At 38.1% G+C, this 24,163-nt stretch overlaps 1 protein-coding gene across 6 annotated transcripts in view; it reads left to right on the top strand.

Annotated features, from left to right (window-relative positions):
- Window positions 1-24,163, top strand: part of LOC126706801 (uncharacterized) — a 56,413-nt gene that overhangs the window by 17,121 nt on the left and 15,129 nt on the right. Inside the window, exon 6 of one of the 6 annotated variants that reach the window (XM_050406354.1) lies at window positions 23,589-23,670. The exons of 4 other annotated variants lie outside the window; for them this stretch is intronic. In XM_050406354.1, coding sequence (XP_050262311.1) covers window positions 23,589-23,670 — 82 coding nt within the window. Of the gene's footprint in view, window positions 1-23,588; window positions 23,671-23,773; window positions 23,950-24,163 lie in introns of those variants that run through there. One more of the 6 variants, XM_050406350.1, reaches the window with a different exon arrangement.

Raw genomic sequence — 24,163 nt, 5'->3', positions numbered from 1 at the left:
AAAAACAATTAATATTTTAATTTGATAATGAAGAATAATCATCGAAAGCATACAGCATAAATTGAAACTATCTCTCAACAAATTAGAACGGCCCGTTTGGTACATGTGTTTAAACGCATGTTTTTAGTATTTAAACAACATTACATATATTTCCATATACTTTTACATCCACACGTATTTCTAAAAAAAATTGAAAACTGTTATTTAAATACATGTACTAAACGTGTCTCAACAAATTGTAAATTGTAATGATTCTCATGAAATAATTCCCAAAAACTTACAAACATGTATCGATATTAGAGAGTTATGACACTTGGATAGATGAAAAAAAGTGGCATATGAAGCTATTATAAATGAAAAGAGTTACAACTTACAATTGAAGGAATTCGGAACATTGGATAGTTTAGTTACAAAAGGATTTTTTTCATATAGAGAATTGGATGCTAGGAAACACCACGTCCTATATTCTGGGAAAGACTCCTTTAAATAAGCTTAGAAAGAAGCCTCTTGAGTCTTGAAGGATGAAGTTTCTTCTTCCTTTTAGTTATTTTATGATATGTTTAACTAAATTTTGTCCATAATTATAAGACGTAAAGGCATTTTAGTTCCTATATTTTGGGGTCATTTATATTTTAGTTCTTACATTTTTATTTACCACTTTTAGTCCCTAAAATAAAAAACGCGTTTCATTTTAGTCCTTACCGTCACTTACTTAACGAAAATATCCTATGTGGCAAACAAAATACACTGTTGACACAGTAAATGCTGATGTATCCATTAAAATAATATTAAAAAAACCCACATTAGAATTCATGTCAACCTCTAACTTTAAAAAATAAATTTTATCAATTTTAAAAATTACAAAATTATTATTAAAAAAACATAATTAAAAAAAATAGTGAAATTTAGATTTGTGATTTAGACCCAAAAAAAAAAAAAAAAAAAAGATTTGTGTGTGATTTTGTTTGTACTTGTTTCTTTTTCTTTTTTATTTTCTTCTTTCATTTTCTTTTTCTTCCCCAGATCGATCTCTTAGTTTCGCTACCTCCATTCTTTCCTTTTCTTCTTTTTTTCTTCTTTCTCCCTCTATCTTGGTGCTTAGCCTTCTTGAACTCTCTTTATCTCTTGATTTTGCTCAAACCTAAACCCATATGCCTCAAGCTCCTCTCTCAAATCAATGGGTTTCTCTCTTTGGCTCAATACGGTGCTTTTCTTTCTCTCTAGCTCAAATCAACGCTCCCTTGGTGGGTCCAATCTAGCTTAACAAAATTCAGATTGGTGGTTCTGCCTTGGTCTGTTGGGTCCGATCGGTGGTTTTGAAATAGCAGTCTGTTGGATCCGGCGGTGGGTTGAAGGGTGGGTTTGTTGTTGGAGTGGGTGTATTTTGGTGTTCTTGTTGGTATGGTTGAAGCAGTGTTCTTGTTGTGGTTTTTACGAGAAACCGAGAGATTTGGCTTGAAAACGTGATTTATTCTGTGTAGAGGGCGGGCAAATTGCTTCTGGAGATGTGTATGGTACTTTGGTTGCTTACAGATTGTTATAGATTTCTCCGTAAACATTGTTGATGTGTTTGGTTCGTAGAAAAGTAAAGAAATTGTGATCTTGATATTAAAATTTTTATTTTCAAAATTCATATTTTAGATTTTATCTAGGCTTTTTTGAGAAGCTAAGAGAGAAAGATCTGGATTTTTTTTTGTTTTTCTTTTTAAATAATCTGTTTTTAATTTTTTTATTTAGTTAAAATTAATAAATAATTTTTTTTAATGATATGGCTTTTTTAAATATTAAAATGTTGATGTGGCATTATTTAAATGCAAAATTAAATTTTTTTATTATTTTAATAGCCATGTAAGCATAATGAGTGCTAACTGTGTATTCCGTTTGCCACATAAGCAATTTCCTGTTAAGTAAGTAATAGTAGAGACCAAAATGAAACACATTAATTGATTTAGGGACTAAAAGTAGTGAAATTAAAATGTAGGAACCAAAATGGAAAAAATGCAAAATGTAGGAACTAAAAATGCATTTATGCCTAATCTATATCTATATATATCTAAAAGCTGAAGCGTAGCATTTATTGTTGCTACGCTCCAGTTAAACCACATCAACGTCCACCTCATTATCATTTTTTTTCCAATTTTCCTATAATTGTTTTTAACATTTACTTTTTATTTTATTTTAATATTTACACTTTTTCCAACCTTTCTCCACCCTTACCTTTTCAACTTCCCACTACCCTCTACATAAATATTATTCTTCTTCTTTCTCTTCATCTTCCTTTAGTTTGTCTCTTCTCATTCACACTCTCTTACTATAAATTTGTAACTATCTATTCCATTCTATGCATGGTTTTCTTTCACAAAAAAAGGTTCTCTCTCTCTTTCTCTCTCTCAATTTTTCGATGAATTTTTTTATACATTCTTCTATTTATGCCAAATTACTAATCTTTGGGAATCCTTTCTTCTTCTTCTTCTTCTTTTTTTTTTTTTTTTTTTTTTTCTACTCTAGAATCATTATGCTCATTTTCTCACTTAATTTAATCGGGTAGTTTGCCGGAAATCAAAAAAAGGTTCTCTCTCTCTTTCTCTCTCAATTTTTCGATGAATTTTTTATACATTCTTCTATTTATGCCAAATTACTAATCTTTGGGAATTTTTTTTTTCTACACTAGAATCATTATGCTCATTTTCTCACTTAATTTAATCGGGTAGTTTGTGAGAATTCAAGTAAAACTAGACAATAAGGAATTTTACGGCATTGGAGAATGCCTATACAATATATACCAGCCAAAAGTTGAAAGTCAGCAAATTAGTGGAGCTATGATTAAGCTTCAAATGGGATTGATGGTATTTCCAATGTTCTTTAATTAGCATCCTTATTTCTATTTCTCTATATATGTTTCCTAGAATTAGTAGTAGTCTCATTTTTATTTTCTCTATTATATTCTAGGTAAACCAAGAGTTCTTTAAACTTCCACATTGGTTAATGCCATTTAGATTTGTTTTTAATTTTTTTTTTCTCTTTAATTGTTAAATGTTACCCTTTTTTTGTTCTTTCTTATAACTCTAATTAATGTTGATGGTTCTTTTTTTCTTTTTTTTTGGTTAGTTAAGGTTGACGGTGTATTCTTACAGAGAAAAGAAAAAATTGAAAACAATTGAATTCTGTACAAACCTATACCTAAGTTATAGATATACTAACTTAAGGGTAGCAAAATTAAAAAAAAAAAAAAAAAAAAAAAAAAAAACTACAATGCATATTTAATGCAATAAAATCATCATTAAATTTTGGAAAATAGTAGCTTGCCTATGGAGAGAGAGAGAGAGAGATGGTAAAGAAAAAAAAATCAAATGTCAATTAGTAACTATTAATTTGAAAACAAAAAGGTTGTAAGGAGAAGAAAAAATAAAAAATAAATATGATCCATATGGAGCTTCAACAATCAAATTCTTTACAGTGCAATAAAATCAACTGTTACATTCACATAAAAAATTGAATCAATAATTATAGACAAATCATAGCAATATATTTAAACTTAAAACTAATCAAACTCTAATTCATAACTAAAAGGAGATGTCCTCATGTAATAATAGAAATTACATAAGAAATAAAGTTAGAAAATTTTAAAATCCCTTTTTTGACATTTCATTTAACTTTATATATATATATATATATATATGTGTGTGTGTGTGTGTGTGTGTGTGTGTGTGTGTGTGTGTGTGTAATCTTCATACACAATTACATTTAAAAATCTAATAAACAATGCTACATCTCATTTAACACCTCTGTTATGAAAATCATTAGCCAGTAAATATATAATAATAGTAAAAAACGTTATAAATGAAATTATGAAAAAAAGTAATAAAACTAATTAGCTACTATCATTATGAAGTAGTAGTCTATGATTTTACACATCTAAAGAAGTGGAATATATAGAGTTTACTTAAGGTATATGTAAAGATTCACATTAAAAAAAAGATATGTAAAGGTCAAAAAAATGTATATTTTATAAATAAATAAAAAGGTATATGTAAGGTTTTTATTAACTTAAAAGAAAATGAAAAATCAATTATTAACAACAACAATAACAACAACAAGAATAATAATAATAATAATAATAATAATAATATAAGGGTAATTACATTCTCCTTCCTTAATGTTTGAAAAAATGACACACTACCCCAAACTTGAAAGGAAAAAATATTTCACCCTTTACATTTGTTTGACCAAACTTAGTTAAATTAATATTAAAATATTGTGGACTAACTTGCCTGTGCTTAAGGTAGGTTCCAAAATTATCCTTAATTTTAAAATTAAATTCTCTTATTTTAAAATTTTAAATTAAAGTGTATTTCAAAATATTAAGTAATGTCTTTTGCTTTTTTTTTCCCCTTTTCTTTTCCCAATGAGTTATGGAGAGATTTGTCATTTCAAATGTTTTGGTATTTTATAAATTTGTATTTTAATTCTAAAATTATGAGTAATGTCTTTACTAACCATGGTTAAACATTTATAAACAGATTCTTAAATAAATTTATAATATTCTGTTATTAATATAAACAAAATGGGAGAGTGTTATTACTTATTACCCCAAATATATTTAATAAGATTAACCTTAAAAAAAGAAAAAAAAAAATTTATCTTGCACAATGCGCAGGTTTGCGACTAGTTATAATAGTAAGTTAACAATTTAGTAACTAAAGTTGTAAGGACTAGATTTTGTGTCTAAGCCCAAAAAGGGGATGGACTCAAACCTAAAAAGCCCAAAATAATGAATTTTAGAGAGTGAGTTGGAAAACTGGGCTTTAACAAGTTAGACAACCAGTATAGTGGATTCAGAAGACAATGTAGTGAAATGAAAATGTAAGAACCAAAATGGAAAAAATGCAAAATGTAGGAACTAAAAGTGCATTTACGCCTAATTATAATAGTAAGTTAACAATTTAGTTACTAAAGTTGTAAGGACCAGATTTTGCGCCTAAGCCCAAAAAGTGGATGGACTCAAACCCAAAAAGTCCAAAACAATGAATTTGTAGAGAGTGGGTTGGAAAACTAGGCTTTAATGAGTTGGATAATCAATATAGTGGATTTAGAAGACAATGTAGTGAAATGAAAATGTAAGGACCAAAATGGAAAAAATGCAAAATGTAGGAATTAAAAGTGCATTTATGCCTAATTATAATAGTAAGTTAACAATTTAGTAACTAAAGTTGTAAGGACCAGATTATGCGCCTAAGCCCAAAAAGTGGATGGACTCAAACCTAAAAAGCCCAAAATAATGAATTTGTAGAGAGTGAGTTGAAAAACTGGGCTTCAACGACTTGGACAACCAGTATAGTGGATTCAAAAGACAAGAAAAGGAAAATAAACTGGCCCAAGCTAAAGAAAATCATCCTCGGCACAATCCAAGGAGATCAATCTTTATATATATATATATATATATATATATATATTACTTTCAAGTGTGATTACAAAGTCAGTTCTAAGTAGCTACAGTGTTTCTCTCTCCCTTTCTCCCCCCTTTTCTCATAAAGGGTCTCTTACATTATATAGTTCCCTTTGAACAATCTTGGCCCTACACTTGTTGATCATCTAAGCCGCTACTTGAGTGCTTGTCCCATCGGACATCCTCCCAGACCCTCTGTGAGTTGGGGTAGCCAAAGCAGCACTGTTTAGGGGTCTTCTCCACATTAATGCAACTAGAAAGTTAGCTGCAGAGCATTTAATGTAGCGACAGCCGCCTTTCCTTAGATATTTCTAAACTTCCATCCCTCTGGTACATTCATAGTGCACATTCTTATTAGTGGAGTTTCCTGGAAGGTCACCTTGAACGATAGGGTATACATTTAATCTGTGCTTTGTCTATCCGAGGAGATACTTCTCCTCGGATCACATTTCCCAACCTTTTCGCTTGCATTTTACTTATGGGACTCTGAACTTAATACCCTCACAATTGGTTATTCTTCCTCGGATCAACCAACGTCATCAGCCAAGCCCAAGGCCCAATATATAATTCTGGGCTCTTATCCCTACAAAAGTAATTTAATAATAATTTAGCACAAGAAATTTAGTGTTCAATCTCCACCAACACTAAAAATCAATTAATGTTTTAATTTGATAATGAAGAACAATCATCAAAAGCAGATGGTATAAATTGAAACTATCTCTCAACAAATTTGAAACTATGTCTCAACAAATCGTAAATTGTAATGATTCTCATGAAATAATTCTCAAAAATTTACAAACATGTATCGATATTAGAGAGTTATTACACTTTTTGGATAGATGAAAAAAAGTGGCATATGAAGCCATTACAAATGAAAAGACTTACAACTTACAATTGAAGGAATTCGGAACATTGGATAGTTTAGTTACAAAAGGATTTTTTTCATGTAGATAAACACCACATCTTGTATTATGGGAAAGACTCCTCTAAATAAGCTTAGAAAGAAGCCTCTTGAGTCTTGAAGGATGAAGTTTCTTCTTTGCGTTTGGATCACGTTTCAGCATTTGCGTTTTTGGCTGGGTCCCACGGCACTGTTCATGACCCAGCCAAAAATGTAAAAACGTGCATATTAATGCATTTCTTGGGTTTCACGGCACTATTCATACCTTTAAAATTTATTTTACTACATTGTTTTCAACAATAAGTTTTCAATTTTCAGTAATTAAGCGGTATCTAAATAAGCAGTATCCAAACAAACCCTTAGCCCAAAACACGCGTTTCTAAGCCCAAAATCTAAAATGCGTGTTTGGTAAATTATTGCCACCACGCGTTATCAAAAAGCTACTTTTCCAAATATGAAGGAGTATCGCGTTTTGAAAACGAACCTTGGAGCTGCTTTATCGAAAATGCAAATAAGTTTGAAATGTTACCGTTGGTCATTTTTAGCATTATCCCTAAACTACCCTTATTTTTATTTTGAAATCCCAATTTTACCAAGATCTCTAAAAAAAAAAAAAAAAATACCGTGATTCTTCTTCTACTGCTACAGCTTCTTCTTCAATCCCAACATAAACCCACTACTGCTGTAGGCTTTGGGTGAGTTTGGTTCAGCTTTTTGATATTGTGCTTTTTGAAAAAGTGAGGGTTTTAAAAAGTGCGATATGAAACTAGGCTTTTTAAAGAAGCTGAGTGTTTGATGAAAGCTATTAAAAAATGTTTTTAAAAAAAGCTGAATGTTTGACTAGCATTTATGAAAGTGGTGGTTTGAGTGGTAAATTATCAAAAATGACAATGTATATATAAATGAATTTATTTCATACTTAAATCAACTACTTCATAATACTTACTCAAAAAAAAATACTTAATAATAAATTAATAATAACTATAATAAAAAAAAAATAAAAAATATATATTATTGATATTATTTTAATAGTATTATTTTGGATGCCAAAAAAAAAAAAAAAATTATTTTGCAAGGAAGCTTCCTTTTTCACTCTTTAACCCCCCACCACATATATCTGACCACATTCTCTTTTCTTCATTTCCTCTCATCGTTGTCTTTTCTCTTCATCTTCATCTGCCTCTTCTTTTTTTTTAATCTTTTCCCTTGCTGTGCGCTAGAGCTCTCAAGTTCTTGTTTCTCCCTTGTCATCTTCAGATCTTCTTCATCGTTTGTTTCATTCACCTCCTCAGTTTATCAATTTTCACAGAGAAAAGGAACCTGGGGCTGCATCGTTGATCAAGCTTGTTTGTGAATTTGTGATCTGCTCTGGTTCTCTGGGGCTGCTGCTGCAATCTTTGATTTGTGGTCCTCACTCTCTCCGTGTAAAATTGTGTTATAAGTAAAGGGATAAAATTGGCTTTTTAAGAATAACTAGTGGGCAATTTGAGAAATTTGCGCAACTTTCAACGGTAACATGAAACACACTTCAACGCTTTTTTTGCAATGGAGTTGCTTGCTGCTTTCGCATCAAATACAATAATATCACTCTCTAGGATATGATAAGAACCTTAAGACCTTCACTCACCCTTGATAAAACAACTCTTCATAGCACTAAAACCCCATATTTCAAAATCTCGCCATAGAGAAAGCCCCAAATTTTTCTTCTTCATGTGTCTCAACGACTAAAGAAAAAACACATTGCTTTTCTCTGCTCTCTCTCTCACACACACACGCATTGCAACTTTTTTTCCTTTCCTTTCCAGCTTGTAGCACTCTTCTTCACTGTATCTTGTATTATTGAGATTACAACCAATGCATCACACTCAAGATCCAACATCACCAAGCATAACCTGACCTTTGCAATGATATCAAGAATTGAAGTCACCTTCTTATAAGAGTGAGTAGACACATGAGACATATTTTCAAATGCTGCCACAATCAAGTAAAATATTTCCTTCATTTGCTCATCCTTATATGGGGCATCTGGTGCTGTTATTCTTGTAATCTCAATAATACAAGATACAACTGAAAACTTCACATCCATTTTAGCATGTCTCAAAAGTTTATTATTGATCAGAGCCTTTACTGAGGGAAAAAGTGCACCTCGCACTGATTTCGATGGTACTTGCTCCACGCATGCTAACAAATTTTCAACTTCATCAAGAAGAGTAAGGAGGTCATCAATGGAGGAAGGAGAGTTAAGGAGTCTATTCCCAGCCTCCTTAAGCTACTTCTCAAGTTCACTATGAAAGGAAGTCTTTTTTTTTTTTTTTTTTTTTTTTTTTTTTTTTTTTTTTTGTATACACATAAAGAATATATTGACAATATTTCAAACTAGCAAATTAAACCAAAAGAAAGAAACTTCAAACCCAAAGTGGCGTGGCCCACTTAGGGCTGATGGGCTGGCTTTGTAAGTGAACTCATGTGTCTACTTGTCCTGAGGTGACTAATAAACACAAACAACAAAACTTCAAAACGCAATATAGGTTGTGTAGACCCAGGTGAGGTTCGCGTGAGAACAACGGTAAGCTTTAGTCAAATCTGTTTTGAAGTTTGGTCTTGTAGTGGCACACGAGATGCAGGGCTTCTAGCGGTGCAAAACTGACAAGGATCAGGATTGAGCTTGCAAGTCGACGGAGATGGTATGGCGTCAATTGGAGTAGGTGAGTAGATGGCGGTCTGAAGGCTGGATAGTCGTCGTGGTGGCGCTGGACAATGAAATTGGAAGTCGCCGGTGTGATGGGGATGCTGCTGGTGATGGAGGCTAGTGGCAGTGCTAACTTCTTGTGGATCTAAATTGTGATTTGATGGGATGAAAAACACGGCAATGATTTTTTTTTAAAAAATACTTTTCTAGTTCTGCGGTGAGGCTTCAAACAGATCGGTGTTTGCTATGATACCAAAACTGACGCATGACAACCATAACAAAATTGAAACAATAATAAAATAAATGGATATGAACTAGGAGTTAATACCTAGGCCTTGCTTGGAGTCAGCACCAAGCGGGGAAACCACTAGGAGTCAACACCTAGGGTGGACCTGGAGTCAGTACTAGACCAAAAGACCATTTTTTTCATTCGTCAAAATATCAACTATCTCCTCAAGGAGTACAATAGGTTGCTTATAAAGGATTGTTAAACCCTAATTCTAATCAGCTAGAAAACCCTAATTGCCTTGTTTAAAAAAAAAAAAAAAAAAGTTGCTTCCAAATTAAAATACTAATTGCCTTGTCTCTCGCATAACTCTTTCCTCTCCTACTCACTCAGTTTCATCAGCCAAACCCAAAACCTCTAATCTGTGGGTTTCAACTTTTGATTCGCTGGAAGCTCCAAACCTTCAGTGATGGGCAAGTCACGCTCATGGTAAGACTATCATTATTGATAAGGATAATTTTGTAATATTGGGACTTACCCATGGTAAGGCGTAGAGTGACGCCCCAAACCAACCCGTCAGCCTTGCGTCTATCAACACATGACAAACAATAAGTCTACAAAGCTGACGGGATTAACTTAGGATGGGGATTGAAAGCTAACACCGCCATGATGAAGGGAGGAACTAGGCTGACGGTTCTAACGTAACCCTAACTTGGTCTCCACGCATACATGTAAGGAAATTTCTTGTGCCTCACACCCAATGTTGATCGAAAAGACTCCTACAAGGAAAGGATTCCAAAAAATACACTCATGAGGATTCCTATAAGGAAAAGACTTCTAAGCCAAGGAAAGAGATGTCAACCTTTTTCTACTATAAAAGCCCCAATACCCTCACTAACCAAGGTACGCATAATTTACCCCACTCTGGCGCTCTAGAGTTGTGAAAAGTTCTAACTTGACCTTCGAAGGGTACTTGACCGACACCATACTGGTGCTCTCTATAAGGTCTTCTCTTTTTGTTATATAGGTGCTGTTTCGAGCACGTGAGGACTGTGTGATTTACTGTTGATTTTTCGACATCATCAGTTGGCACTATATGTGGGAAACGCACTTTAGCAACTTATAAGCCATACTATCGCTTCCCAAACAAAGAGTTGCATGGTATTTACTCGCTCGATGGCAACCACCAATAACGTTCAGGGAGACGAGCCGCGACCCACTGCCCTAGAGAGGCAGGTCCAAACCCTTACAACAGCAGTGGAACGTCTCACCAAACAAAATGTGGACCTTAAAGAACAGCTACGACAAAAGAATGCCGCTATGGGTACCAAAGAGGAAGACCAAGAAGGTACCAATGCTGAGAGAAGAGACCGAGAGGGGCCGGAAGGTAGTAACGCCCCAAGCAAATCGGAGCGATAATACATAAGCCGTCCTTCCATCACAAACATGGCTCCCCCTCACATTGTCGTAGAGATGCAGATGATAAAGGAATGGATGGATCTTATGATGAGCACCCTTAAGGATGGGTGTCCAACGACCTCGATGATCTGGTCCACCGAACCGATTCGCCTATCACCACATCCGTCAACTCCTTCCCTCTATCGCAAAAGTTTCACATGCTACATATTGAAAGCTACGATAGAGCCAAGGACCCTCTTGATCACTTAGAGACTTTCAAGACCTTGATGCACCTTCAAGGAGTAGCAGACGAGATCTTGTATAGGGCCTTCCTTACAACGTTGAAGGGTCCTGTGAGAATTTGGTTCAGCCAGCTGACGCCTAACTCCATCAGCACTTTCAAGGAACTAAGTGCCCAGTTCACTTCGCACTTTATTGGGGGGCATAGGTATAAGAAGTCTACTGCGTGCTTGATGAGTAACAAGTAGCGAGAGGACGAGACGTTGAGATCTTACATAGCTCGCTTTAACAAGGAAGCACTCTTGATCGATGAAGCTAACGACAAAATACTTGTAGCAGCCTTCACAAATGGGTTGCGAAAAGGTAAGTTTCTGTTTTCTTTATACAAAAACGACCCGAAAACCATGTCGGATATGCTTTACAGGGCCATCAAGTACATAAATGCTGAAGACACACTGCTAGCTCAAGAGGAAAAGCCTAAGAAGAGAGAGCCAGGAAGACACGAGACAGGACAAAGGGTGAAAGATGGCAAGAACTGGAGAGCGAAGGGATGACAGGCTCTCTAAGCCCCCTGCGAGGAGGTTCACGAGCTTCACCCTGCTGACCGCCCCAATCGACCAAGTCCTAATGCAAATCAAGGACGAATGAGCCTTAACCTTCCCCGGAAAGCTGAAGGGGGATCCCAACAAACGGCCTAGAGATAGATACTGCTGTTTCCACCGTGATCACGGTCATGACACGACCGACTGCTACGACTTAAAACAGCAAATCGAAGCCCTTATCAGGCAAGGGAAGTTACAGAAGTTCATCAGCAGGGAGAGAACAGATTCGCCTCTTTAAGAGCAAGCCCCTCGACAGGACAATGAGCGTCCCAAACCACCCCTAAGAGACATAAGGATGATTGTGGGAGGCATGACAACCACCGGCTCATCCAAAAAGGCCCGAAAGACTTACTTCAGAATGGTTCAGAACGTTCAGCTAATGGGCGTTATCCCGAAAATGCCACGGGTCAATAACCCAATTATTGGTTTCTCGAAAGAAGATGCTTGATGTCTTCACCATCCGCATGACGACGCGCTCGTCGTTAGTATCCGAGTAGGAGACTATAACACATACCGAGTCTTGGTTGACAACGGAAGTTCCGCAGACATTCTCTACTACCCGGCGTTTCGACAGATGCGGATCGACACAGAACGTCTAGTTCCAACTAACGCTCCACTCGTTGGGTTTGGAGGAACAAAAGTATACCACCTTGGCACGGTCACATTGCCTGTAACAATTGGGGACTATCCTCAGCAAATCACTAGGAATGTTACATTCCTTGTTGTCAATTGCTCCTCCGCCTACAATGCCATCATAGGACGACCAACCCTTAACTCATGGAAGGCCTTAACCTCAACCTACCATCTGATGATTAAATTCCCCACGAAGTACGGAGTATAGAGTAGGGAAATCATGAGGAGATCAAGTAGCTGCGCGTGAATGCTATATTGCAATGCTAGAGATGGACGACCATCTACAGACCATGAGCGTAGAGGAACAGCAGACGGAGGCGGAACCCATAGAGAGGCTCGAGGAGATACCACGAGGATCGGCACTCTCGCCAACCCAACAGTTCACCTAGCGCTCGTAGCCTTCCTCAAGGAGAATCAGGACGTGTTTGCTTTGAGTCATAAAGACATGCAAGGAATCGACCCGTCAGTCATGGTACACAGGCTGAATGTGTCGCTTTCCTTTCCACTCGTCTGATAGAAGAAGCGAGTGTTCACGTAAGAACGAGGCCAAGCAATAGCAGAAGAAGTCGGCAAGCTACAAGAGGCAGGCTTTATCAGGGAAGTATACTCCCGATTGGCTAGCAAATGTGGTGATAGTCAAGAAAGCCAATGGGAAATGGAGGATGTGCATAGACTTTACGGATCTGAACAAAGCACGCCCCAAGGATAGCTACCCTTTCCCTCGAGTCGATGTATTGGTAGACTCTACAGCTCAGCACCAGCTATTGAGCTTCATGGACACCTTTTCAGGGTACAATCAGATCTGGATGGATGAAGCAGATCAAGAGAAGACTTCATTTGTCACTAGCCAAGGTCTATTTTGTTACAAAGTAATGTCATTCGGCCATAAGAACATGGGTGTGACGTATCAAAGGCTCATGAATAAGATGTTTGCAAACCAAATCGAAAGGAACATTTAGGTCTACGTCGACGACATGTTAGTAAAATGCCAAAGAGAAGAAGACCATTTGAAGGATCTCGAGGAAACATTCGGCACCCTTCGCTCCTACAACATGAAGCTTAACCTATTCGGAGTGACAGCAGGAAAATTCCTAGGCTTTATGGTGTCTCAAAGAAGTATCGAGGCCAACCCAAACAAGATCAGAGCCATAGTAAAGATGCCCCCCCCCCCCCCCGAAGAACGTGAAAGAAGTGCAGAGTTTAAACAGTAAAGTAGCCGCCCTGAACAGGTTCGTATCAAGAGCGACGGATAAATGTTTACCCTTCTTTCACACATAGAAGAAATATTTTGAATGGACTGCCGAGTGTCAGCAAGCATTCAAGGAGCTAAAGGCCTACCTCTCTTCCCCACCACTGCTAAGTCCTTCACAACTAGGGGAAGAGCTCTTCCTGTATTTGGCTGTCTCCCCGGCAGCCGTCAGTGCGGCCTTGGTCAGAGAAGAAGATAAGGCTCAAAAGCCCGTATACTATGCCAACCGAGCATTTCATGGTGTAGAGGAAAGGTATCCACCCATGGAAAAGCTCGCCTTCGCTTTAGTTACGGCAGCTCGTAAGCTCAAGCTGTACTTCCAAGCCCACACGGTTATCGTTCTAACCGACAAGCCCTTACGGCAGGCGATGAGCAACCCCGAAGCTGCTGGCCGGTTGGCACTATGGGCAATAGAATTGAGTGAGTTTGACATTCAGTTCCGTCCCCACACCACCATCAAAGGGCAGGTCATTGTTGACTTCATAGCAAAGTTCACCAACGAGGAAGACAAGGGGGCAGATGAATGTCCACAGTGAAGTATACATACAGACGAGTCGTCCAACAAGAAGGCCGAGGGTGCAGGTGTCGTGCTTCTCTCTACTGAAGAAGACCAGATCGAATGTATGGTTCGCCTCGACTTCCCTACCACCAACAATGAAACGGAGTACGAAGCTTTAGTGGTAGGGCTTAATCTCGCCAAAGCAGCAAAAGCTGCAAGAGTGGTTCTTTACTGTGATTCTCAGGTCGTCTCTAACCAAGTAAACGGGGATTATGAGTGTAAAGGCAAAAGGATGAAGAAATATCTGGACCAAGTAAGGAGAAAGGTAGACGAGCTGAAGGCCAAAATTATCCAAATCCCCAAAAGAGAGAACGAGCAAGCCGACCGCCTTGCCAAAGCCGCTTTAGCCGAACATATGACTACCCTTGATAACGTACTCTCTTTTATTCAACTTTCTCCACTAATAGATTCCGTTGATGTGCAGGAGATAGGTTCCGAAAGCAATTGGACCACGTCGTTAATCTCTTACTTGAAAAATTGCATCTTACTAGATGGAAGGAAGGTCGCAAGAAAGCTGAAGGTCCAAGCAACGCGGTTTATCTTAATGAAGGACATCTTGTTTAAGAGAGGCTTCTCCCGCCCATACCTAAGTGTTTAGGTCCCGAGGAAGTGGACTATGTCATGAGAGAAGTCTACGAAGGGATTTGCGGAAACCACTCAGGATCATAATCGTTGGCACACAAACTGATTTGAGCGAGGTACTACTGGCCCACCATGCAAAAAGACACTTAAACTTATGTCAAAACCTACGACAAATGCTAAAGATTCAACAATATCATCAAACAGCCATCTGAAGAGTTGACCTCTATGACAGCCCCATAGCCGTTCGCTCAATGGGGGTTAAACATCATGGGGCCGTTCCCGATAGCGTTGCGGCAACTGAAGTTCCTGATAGTGGGCATAGACTACTTCACGAAATGGGTGGAAGCTGAAGCCTTAGCCACCATTATGGAGAAGAATATAAGAAGCTTCGTCTGGAGGTCCATCATATGCAGGTTTGGGATCCCTAGAGTCCTAGTCTCAGACAACGGGAAACAATTCGACAACGACTTTTTTCGGGATTTTTGCTCGTAGTTAGGGATCAGAAATCACTACTCCTCCCTCGCCCACCCTCAAGCAAACGGACAAGTTGAAATCACAAACCGATCCTTGCTCAAAATTCTCAAGACTCGGCTCGAGGGGGTAAAGGGTATATGGCCTGAAGAGTTGGCAAGCATACTATGGGCGTATAGGACAACAGCAAGGACGCCCAAAGGAGAAACACCATTTCGGCTAACGTATGGAAGCAAAGCAGTCATTCCAGTCGAGGTCAGACTCACAAGCTACAGGGTGGACAACTATGATGAAAGAAAAAACGACAAGGCTATGCGTCTACAGCTTGATCTAGTTGACAAAGTCAGGGCGACAGCAGAATAAAGGCTCGCACGGTACCAGAACCGCATGGCTAGGCATTATAACTCCCGAGTTTGACACAGAGACTTTCAGGTCGGAGATCTCATTTTAAGAAATGTCATAGGCGCTGCTAGAGACCCTACCCAAAGAAAGCTCGGCCCCAATTGGGAAGGACCCTACCAAGTCACGTCATGGCAGAGGAATGGCACCTACCACCTAGAGACGATGGATGGATGGAAGCTACACCACCCATGCAACGCCAAGCACCTACAGAAGTACTACCAGTAAAGAGGATGGTGTGAAGAGCAGCACCCCTTTATTTTTGATATACCTTAGTCAAATTTAGCTACACTCCTCAATTTTTCTATTTTACTTTAGATTTTGCAACAATAACTCTTTTTAAGCTCAAAGGGCAGGTTTTCTTTTTTTTAAGAACTACTTTTTCTATGAATGCATGGTTCATTATAATAAGAGGAGTTTATTCAGATATGGCTAAAGTGTTTATCTATGGAAAATAGTCCACGATGTAGACGAGTAGACGACCTGAATATGCAGTATATCAAATGGACGACCTCATCTTAAGAAGATGAAAAATTACCAAGTTTATAAATTGGACAAGCTTATTAATGTCCATAAAGTGGACGACATTGTTAAGTCCATAAGTGGACGACTTTATTATTCAAACCCATACAATGGGCAACCTCATCCCAAAAGGATGAACATTTGTTAAAGTCTCTAAAATGGACAACTATCAAATCCAAAGAGTGGACGGGTCCATAAAATGGATGGCTTTATTGTTTAGTCCATAAAATGGACGACCTCATCTCCGAAGGAGTAAACATAAAGTGGACAAGTCCATGAAGTAGACGAATCCACAGAGTGGACGACTTCATTGCTCAGTCCACAAGACAAATGAATTTATCCCAAGAGGATGAAAAATATAGTTCGTAAAAAGACGAGCTTAAAACCATAAAGTATGCAAGGTGGTCAAGTCCATAAAGTGGACGAGATTATAAAGTTGACGAGACCAATAGAATAAACCTATAGACAGGTCCGTGAAGTGGACGAGTCCATTGTAAGGTCCACTAACTCTCAAGCATTAGTTCAAGACGGATGAATCAAAATTTAAAATAGATAGGTCCATGGTACATACATGCCCCAATAAACAAACGACCAAAGCGACGGATATAAATCAACATAAGGTTTAGTCTTTACAAATCAAGCCCAAAAAACAGCAAGGCATTTTACAGTGTCTTAAAAACAGAGCAAATCAAAAAGAAAAATGCATAAAGCTATGAGGCTGGAGGGATTGGAGAGTTCCCGTCAATCTTCTCCTCGGCAACAGGGTCCTCAACGTTCATGGGCTTAGTGGACGGGACCAAAGAGGTGACGGGGGCATCTGTGGCTGGCTAGGCAAGGACGACATCACCATCTTTTGGGTTAGACTCAGTCGAGTCGCCAGTTTCCTCATGGACAGTGTCGTTAGCAGGAGTTGACGGCAGGGGCTTGTCCATAGTAACCTTGGAAAAATCCAGGTGAGGGTAGAGGGACTTAACCTGCTTAAGGCAGTCCTTAAACCCTTCACCATAATATCCACCACAAAAATCTATGAACGGCTGAAAGGTCTTGTATTCATTTATGGCGTCAGCTCTAGCCGTCTCCACCTGCTTAAGAAGGGTCGTCAGCTCTTTCTCTACTTTCTCCTTCGCTTCTTGCTCACTCTTTCTCTAACGACCCTCCTCCTCTAGCTTACCCTTCAGATTTTTTACCTCCTTAAGAGAGTGAATGACACCCTTGTATTGTTCTTCCTCGTCTGTCAGAAGCTCTATGCGCTTATGCAAGTGAGCAATCACTCCTTCTTTAGCGACGTCCCTATCTTGCAAAGCTTTCATACGCACCAACGCCTACAAGGCACAATAGCTGTCAGCTACTAGACAAGTGAGTAAGAAAGTTAAACACAAAGGAAAACGTACCCGAGCAAGATCAAAGAGGCCTGACGCCCCTAACTTGTCAGTCCCCTGCTCAGCACAAGGGTCAACATCCTTATCTCTGATGATGGATCCCACCGTCTTAATGGCATAGTCTTTGTGGGTGAGAAGGCAATGGTCCGATCCCTAAGCAATAGGGCCCGATGACGTCATTAGACCCTTACTTACGCTATGGCCAGTCTTGGGGGGCGTCGGCTTTTTTTAAGGATTTATCCCCAACGGTAACAAAAGGTTTCTTAGGTGGACAATCATCCTTCCCGTCGGCTTTTCTCTTGTGCGCACCCTTCCCGACGGCTTTTGGAGCTGACGAGGACGCTCCATCCCCTTTCAACTTATTTTCTTCTTTCTTTTTCTATTGAGCAACGGATGCACGCACCTGTGCCCTCAACCTAGCATCCTCCATTTCTGCATAAATTAAGTGATGGACATAAATTAAGTGACGCCTAAGAAGTAAGAAGAAGGAGAATAAAGCGACGAAGGAAAATAAGAGACACTCACGACGACGAGAATAAGAGTTTAGCCTGCGAGCTGCCGGGGTTGGCTCTGGACCACTACAGTACGCGTGTAGTGTGTCAAGGGTAATCAAATCCCTGCACTTGCACTTTTCGAATGGAATTTCAAGAACCCATTGGATGAAGGCCTCCTACACACCGGTAATGGATGGGCGGACACTAGCTGAAATAGAAAAATGATGATGACATTAGAACACTTGCGAGAAAACTAAAAGGTTAAAAAGAAAAGATGACGGCATTAAACCTGAATCCTTAACTATGCCCCAAGTGTTATCAAAGTCGTGGGGCATTGTGTCCCACTCCTCCGGATGACATAACCAATCCGTCTCTTTAACAAAAAAGTATCTGCCATTCCAATTCTTATTGGAGTCGGGCATGTTTGATACAAGCCTCAGTACTTTCTTCCGAGCATCAAAATGATAAATTCCTTGTGAACAAACGATGTGTTGGGGTCGGTAGCACCAGCAGAACTCGTCTAGCGTAAGTTGACGATTCCCTCCGCTTAGATGACCCCACAAGATCTTCGCCCCTATGAAGATCCTCCAGGCATTAGGAGTGATCTGGCTGACAGATAGACCAAGGAAGTTAGCTAGCTAACGGTGTAACGCCGTCAATGGCAATCTTAACCCTGCTACTAGCGTGGTGTCATATATGTAAGGTTGAATTTTATCAACTATCTTGTTGGCTTTATTCCGTGCCAAATTTACTTGTATTTTAGCAATTAGTAACCTTGTATTTAGGTGGGAATCATGTAAGGGTAATGAGTGAGAGAGTGTGAAGAAATGCTCAAGATTGTGCAAAGATGCAAAGACTCGCGGCTGGGACTCGCAACTGGCAAGCCGCCAAAGCTGGAACACGTGTGAAGCATGCAGGGGAGCTGAAGATTCATGCCAACTGTTGTACTACAGGACAAAAGTCCCAAGCTGGCTAGGCCGTTAACTCACGACTTGAACTTGCGACTTAGTCCAATCGCGAGGCCAAGTCGCCAGATTACCCTGTTTGGGAAAAACTGACTCTTCGCATTCTTTTCTCACCCCACTATATATAGACCCTTATACCCATGATATATAGAGAGTTTCCAGAGAGAATTTTGAGAGAAAAACCCTAGAGAAAAACAAGATTGATTCATCCCCAATCTTCACATAGACTCTTCAAATTCCTCTACTCTCTTCCTCTCCATTGTCAAATCCTTGAGAGGTACATTACCAAAACCTTTTCTCACCATACCCATATCTATGAGAAGGCCATTTGGTATTTGGGAAGCAGTTAAGAAGGGACCAATTTCATATTGGTTGATGCTATGGTTAAGTAACGGAATCCGGTAAGTTAAAGAAGAAATAGGTTTGGCGTAACCTCGTTGGAGTAGGAGCTTGGAGGGCTTAGGTACATTGAATAGATTAGGCTTGGAGGGTCTTTTGTTGTTCATGTATCCCAACTACATTCTTTAGTGGATTATTTACCGCTTGGAGGGCGGTGGAGAGGTTTTACGCTGAGGGCTTTGGTTTCCTCTTCGATAACACATCGTGTGTTGTCCTTATGTTTATATCTCTCTTCCCTTAATCTTTTCCATTTAATTTCTGCTGTGGATGTGATTTTATTTGGTTTAGATTGTTTATCTATTATGTATTAAGCTTATGTTCATATTCCGCACATTAATTGTTTGACATTAAGTTTGAATTGGTAATTTGTAAATTGGGGATCTAAACGTTCATAGTGTTTTATACACTAATTGAACTTTCAATACATACCAGTGTCCTCCATCTCTCTAGAGTAGCACTTCTCGAACTTCCCAGGAAGACGGATTGGTATGTGATCGAGGATTTGGAAACGGTCCCTTAAGTTCTTGAAAATTTTGGACGTCATCTTTGGTAGGAAGTCATTGACGGTCCACATTTGAGGAAGAATGAATGGACAAGCGTGCCCACTTCCAAGGTTTCCTGAACTCCCAACCTCGAGGGCTCTATCATTTGCATCATTTTCATCCTCGTCACCCTCCATTACCCCGTCATCTTCAATTTCTCCCTCACCATCAACTTCTCCCCCATTTATCTCTTCCTCATCTTCCTCTCCTATATAATTTTCCCCATCCTCGTCAGGAGAATGAGCTGACGTCTCTCTTTCTGATGACTAGGAATGGCCCTCCTCGGGCTCCTGTCTTGTTTGGTAGACTTCGTCGTAGCTCGCTCCTTCACGGATTGACGACTACTCACTAATCGCTTCCCTAGACATTTTTTACCTACAAGCGACGGAGTTATTCAAAGTAACTAAGTTGACGGCCTCACTAAAAAGCTACACTATCAACTAAAACGCAATAAAATGATAGATAGGAGAAAAGAAGAGAAGACTTACCAAGTAAACGGTCTCTGGAAGAAGTGACGGTCTCAACAAACGGATGAAGAGTATAAAAAGACGACGGGAGCAAGGTTCTCCAAACAGTAAGCTCTCTCTGGATCAACAATAAAATGGGGAGAATGAAAAAAAAAAACAAAAAAACAAAAAACAAAACTGAGGTATATATAGAATCAAAGGGTGCACGGAAGACGAAGCGACACCCTTATCAAGAAACGGATCCAGTTAGAATGCGACACATGTTCAAGCAATTAATGCAGGATGCTCGAGGAAACGCCCATAAATGCCTCTTTCTACTTGTTTCTGAATAAATGAAATTAAGTAAATGGAAGTCACAAAAAACTGAACTCCACAACCCGTCAACTTTGGTTGACGAGGTTATGGAGTAGGGAGCCGCTAATAAGGATAATTTTGTAATATTGAGACTTACCCATGGCAAGGCGTAGAGTGACACCCCAAACCAACCCGTCAGCCTTGCGTCTATCAACACATGACAAATAGTAAGTCTACAAAGCTGACGGGATTAACTTAGGATGGGAATTGAAAGCTAACACTACCATGATGAAGGGAGGAACTAGGCTGACGATTCTGATATAACCCTAATTTGGTCTCCACGCATACATGTAAGGAAATTTCTTGTGCCCCACGCCTAATGTTGATCAAAAAGACTCCTACAAGGAAAGGATTGCTAAAAATACGTTCATGAGGATTCCTATAAGGAAAAGACTTCTAAGCCAAGGAAAGAGATGTCAACATTTTTCTACTATAAAAGCTCAAATACCCTCACTAACCAAGGTACGCATAATTTACACCGCTCTGGCGCTCTAGAGTTGTGAGAAGTTCTAATTTGACCTTCGGAGGGCACTTGGCCGGCACCACACCGGTGCTCTCTATAAGGTCTTCTCTTTTTATTGTGCAGGTGCTATTTCGAGCACATGAAAACCATGTGATTTACTGTTGATTTTTCGGCATCATCAATTATCATATTGGCAAACTTTTTTTTTTTTAAATTCAATTCATGCCTGGTTCATCATTAGGAAAAAAAAAATGATTTTCTACTTATGACTAATTATGCAAACCGGAATCAACATCTAAAGCAGACCTTAAATTCAAGAAGAAACGCCAGTTTTATACAAGTAAGTTTCTATGTTTTTTAATTTTTTTATTTTATTTTATGAATTGGTCCAAGTATGACAATTTTTACAGTTGCTTCTACAAAAGAATCAGACGCATTTAGATTATTTATGCAAAGTCTGTATACCCATTTCAGTATTTGGAAATTTATGGGGTTTTAATGCTCTTTTAGATATGCATCACCAGCATGGAGTAACAGTATTTCTAGAACATTTGATGTTTTCCCACATTTTTAGTTCCTGTTTAGTGTTCATTTGTTACATCTTTTGGTCATGTGGAATCTTTTTTATCCTCTATAGTTTGATAATTTTTGGTCCCATAAGGATTGATTGTAAATAGTTTTTTATTTTATTTTATTTTATGAAGGATAAAAAGAAATCATCATTATAGATTTTCATTCGTGCTTTAATAATATGCAGAGGTTAAGGATACTGTGGCTGCCCTGAGTGCCCAGAAGGCTATTGGCAAGGTGAGATTGTTAAATTAACATTCGCGTTGTTTATTGTTATACACTTGCCAGAGTTAATTTTTGGTGCTGTTGGTGGAGTTTGAACTGTGTTTACTTGCTTATAGGCAGTTTGGTTATTGCATTGGTTAGTATGTTGTTAAGATTTATATCATTTTTTTTTTTTTGTCACCAGCAAGAAAGTTCCAGTCAGGACTTGCATTGCCAAGTTGTAAAGTTTGTCTTCCTTTTGATGGACTGAATTTCAGCTCCTTTACACATGTTGTTTGCCTATCTATTTCAAGATAGATTTAATTTAAGTAAATCTTGCACTTGCAAGAACATATAGCATTGATTTTTGGTCAATCTTTTAGAGTTGAGACATTACCTCCAAAAGGGAATTTTGTACATAAAAGTTAAAAGAGTGTCGGAGTTTCCATACTTTTTTTAAGTGATTTAGAAAATGAATTGGCATAAATTTTTAGTACTTGTAAAATAAATTATACAATATTTAGCAAAATGCAACCTTTTCCAAAACCGCAAGGATGTAGACAAATTTTAATCAAGTGGTATGCAGGATCCACAAATACATTTTGTGGCTGTTAGTGTGGTGCAACTCTGTTCTATAATGGTATGGCAAGTTAAGGGAGTAGCATTGAAAAATGACACATGATGCCATGTATAGATAGAGCCAGATTGTTCAACTTACATGTAAAGGTGAGTACCTTCAATCAACCTCTAGGATGCAAGATACAAAATTGAGTAGTTTATTCACTACTTAATTTGGGTTAGTGACAAAGGTTTACAGAATGTGGTTCGGTTGGGATCAACGTTTTGGGTTTGAGGGAGTGATGTATGTTCAAGCAGGATACCCACTGGATGATGCTACTTGAACCCCATGAGTTGAGGTCAGGCTTTGACCTTTATGAGGGTGTGTCTACGGCCCCTTTATTGTTTAGGCCCTTAAAGCATTGGTTCCTCTGTAGATAGGTGCTATAGGATCAGGCTTATGTAGGGTCTTCCATAGAGCAGTCAATCCTTCCCTTTTTAACCTAGTTAAAATTAAGTGAGAAATGTGAAAGGTGGACAATTGAACAGAATCTTGAACCTTCATCTCTTAAATGTCAAAAAGATAAGTTAATATGAACCTGGATCAAAAATTTTTGGAGTGAAAACTGTATTGCAGCAAAATTATGACCTGGGGATTTCAGATATGATAAATTGCTAATTTGCCCAAATTCTCATGATTCTTTTTTAATTAAAAAGGACCCATTGGAGTCCATAAATCTTACCAAAGCCTTGTAAACCTCAGTAAGGATGATGTTAGGACTCTATTGTATTCCACAAGTACCAGATTGTTTGTTACAATTGTGTATTAAAATTGTATACCTCTATTTACCAATATATGAAGAAAAAAATTGTATACCTTTATTTGATATCTGAATCTAAGGTGATGCCTTTCTTTTGTTTCGTTTAAACCTTTTGAACTAATATGTTGTGGCAAATGTTTGATAACACTTATAAAACTTATTTTTGAGTAATATTCATAATCTTTATTATGTTAAATATCTATTTATGTTCTGCCAGAAGAAGAAACTTAGAAGCCAACAGAAGAAATTGAAAGTATATGATCTCTCGACACTCAGATTTCCTTCCTGATTTGAAGACCCCGCGGCAACCAACTCCTCCTACAGATGAGTTGAAGCCAAATTGTAAATCTATGAAAAAGTTAAAGTGAGCATATGAGTTCCATGATTTACTTCCTGTTGCAAGCTTTTTCATTGTGATATCTGTCTTAATGTAATATCGGGTTCATTTTCATCAGCTTGAAGGAAGGAAAACAGCTGAGTACAGTTCTTAATCATCCTGCTTTCCAGTTGGATCCTTTGGCTGCCATTCATCAACACCTGCAGAGCACACAAACTGTTATAGATGAGAAACCGAAGAAAAAGAAGAATAAAAATGGAGGGAGGAAGAAAAAAGCTAAGAAATCTAAGGCTTCAGATGGACCTCAATCTATGGTTATGTGAAATAAACTTTTGTCAATCTACTTCTATAAGCCATATTTGTTCAGATCCGATCCTGAATCATTCCAATACTTACATTTTGAATACGAAATATAGTCCGATCAATGTAATTTTTTCCCCCTTTGATAATTAGCTTTATCAATCTGCTTCTATAATCCATATATGTTCGTATCTGATCCTGAAACATTCCTATGCTTACATTTTGAATTCGAAATATGTTCACCTGGTTAACAAGTCTATGTGGATTTTCTAGAACTTGGTCTCAAAAAGGATTTTCTTTCAATTATAGATTTCCGTGATTATTTATTTTTTGGAAGGATGAAGTATAAAGCTGTATATTCACTTAACTCAATCTATATTTGAGTCCTACAAG

This window comes from Quercus robur, chromosome 11 (assembly GCF_932294415.1).
Source record: "Quercus robur chromosome 11, dhQueRobu3.1, whole genome shotgun sequence".
Lineage (NCBI taxonomy): Eukaryota > Viridiplantae > Streptophyta > Magnoliopsida > Fagales > Fagaceae > Quercus > Quercus robur.
Note: the sequence above shows the minus strand (reverse complement) of the source record. Positions and strands in the feature narration are given on the sequence as shown.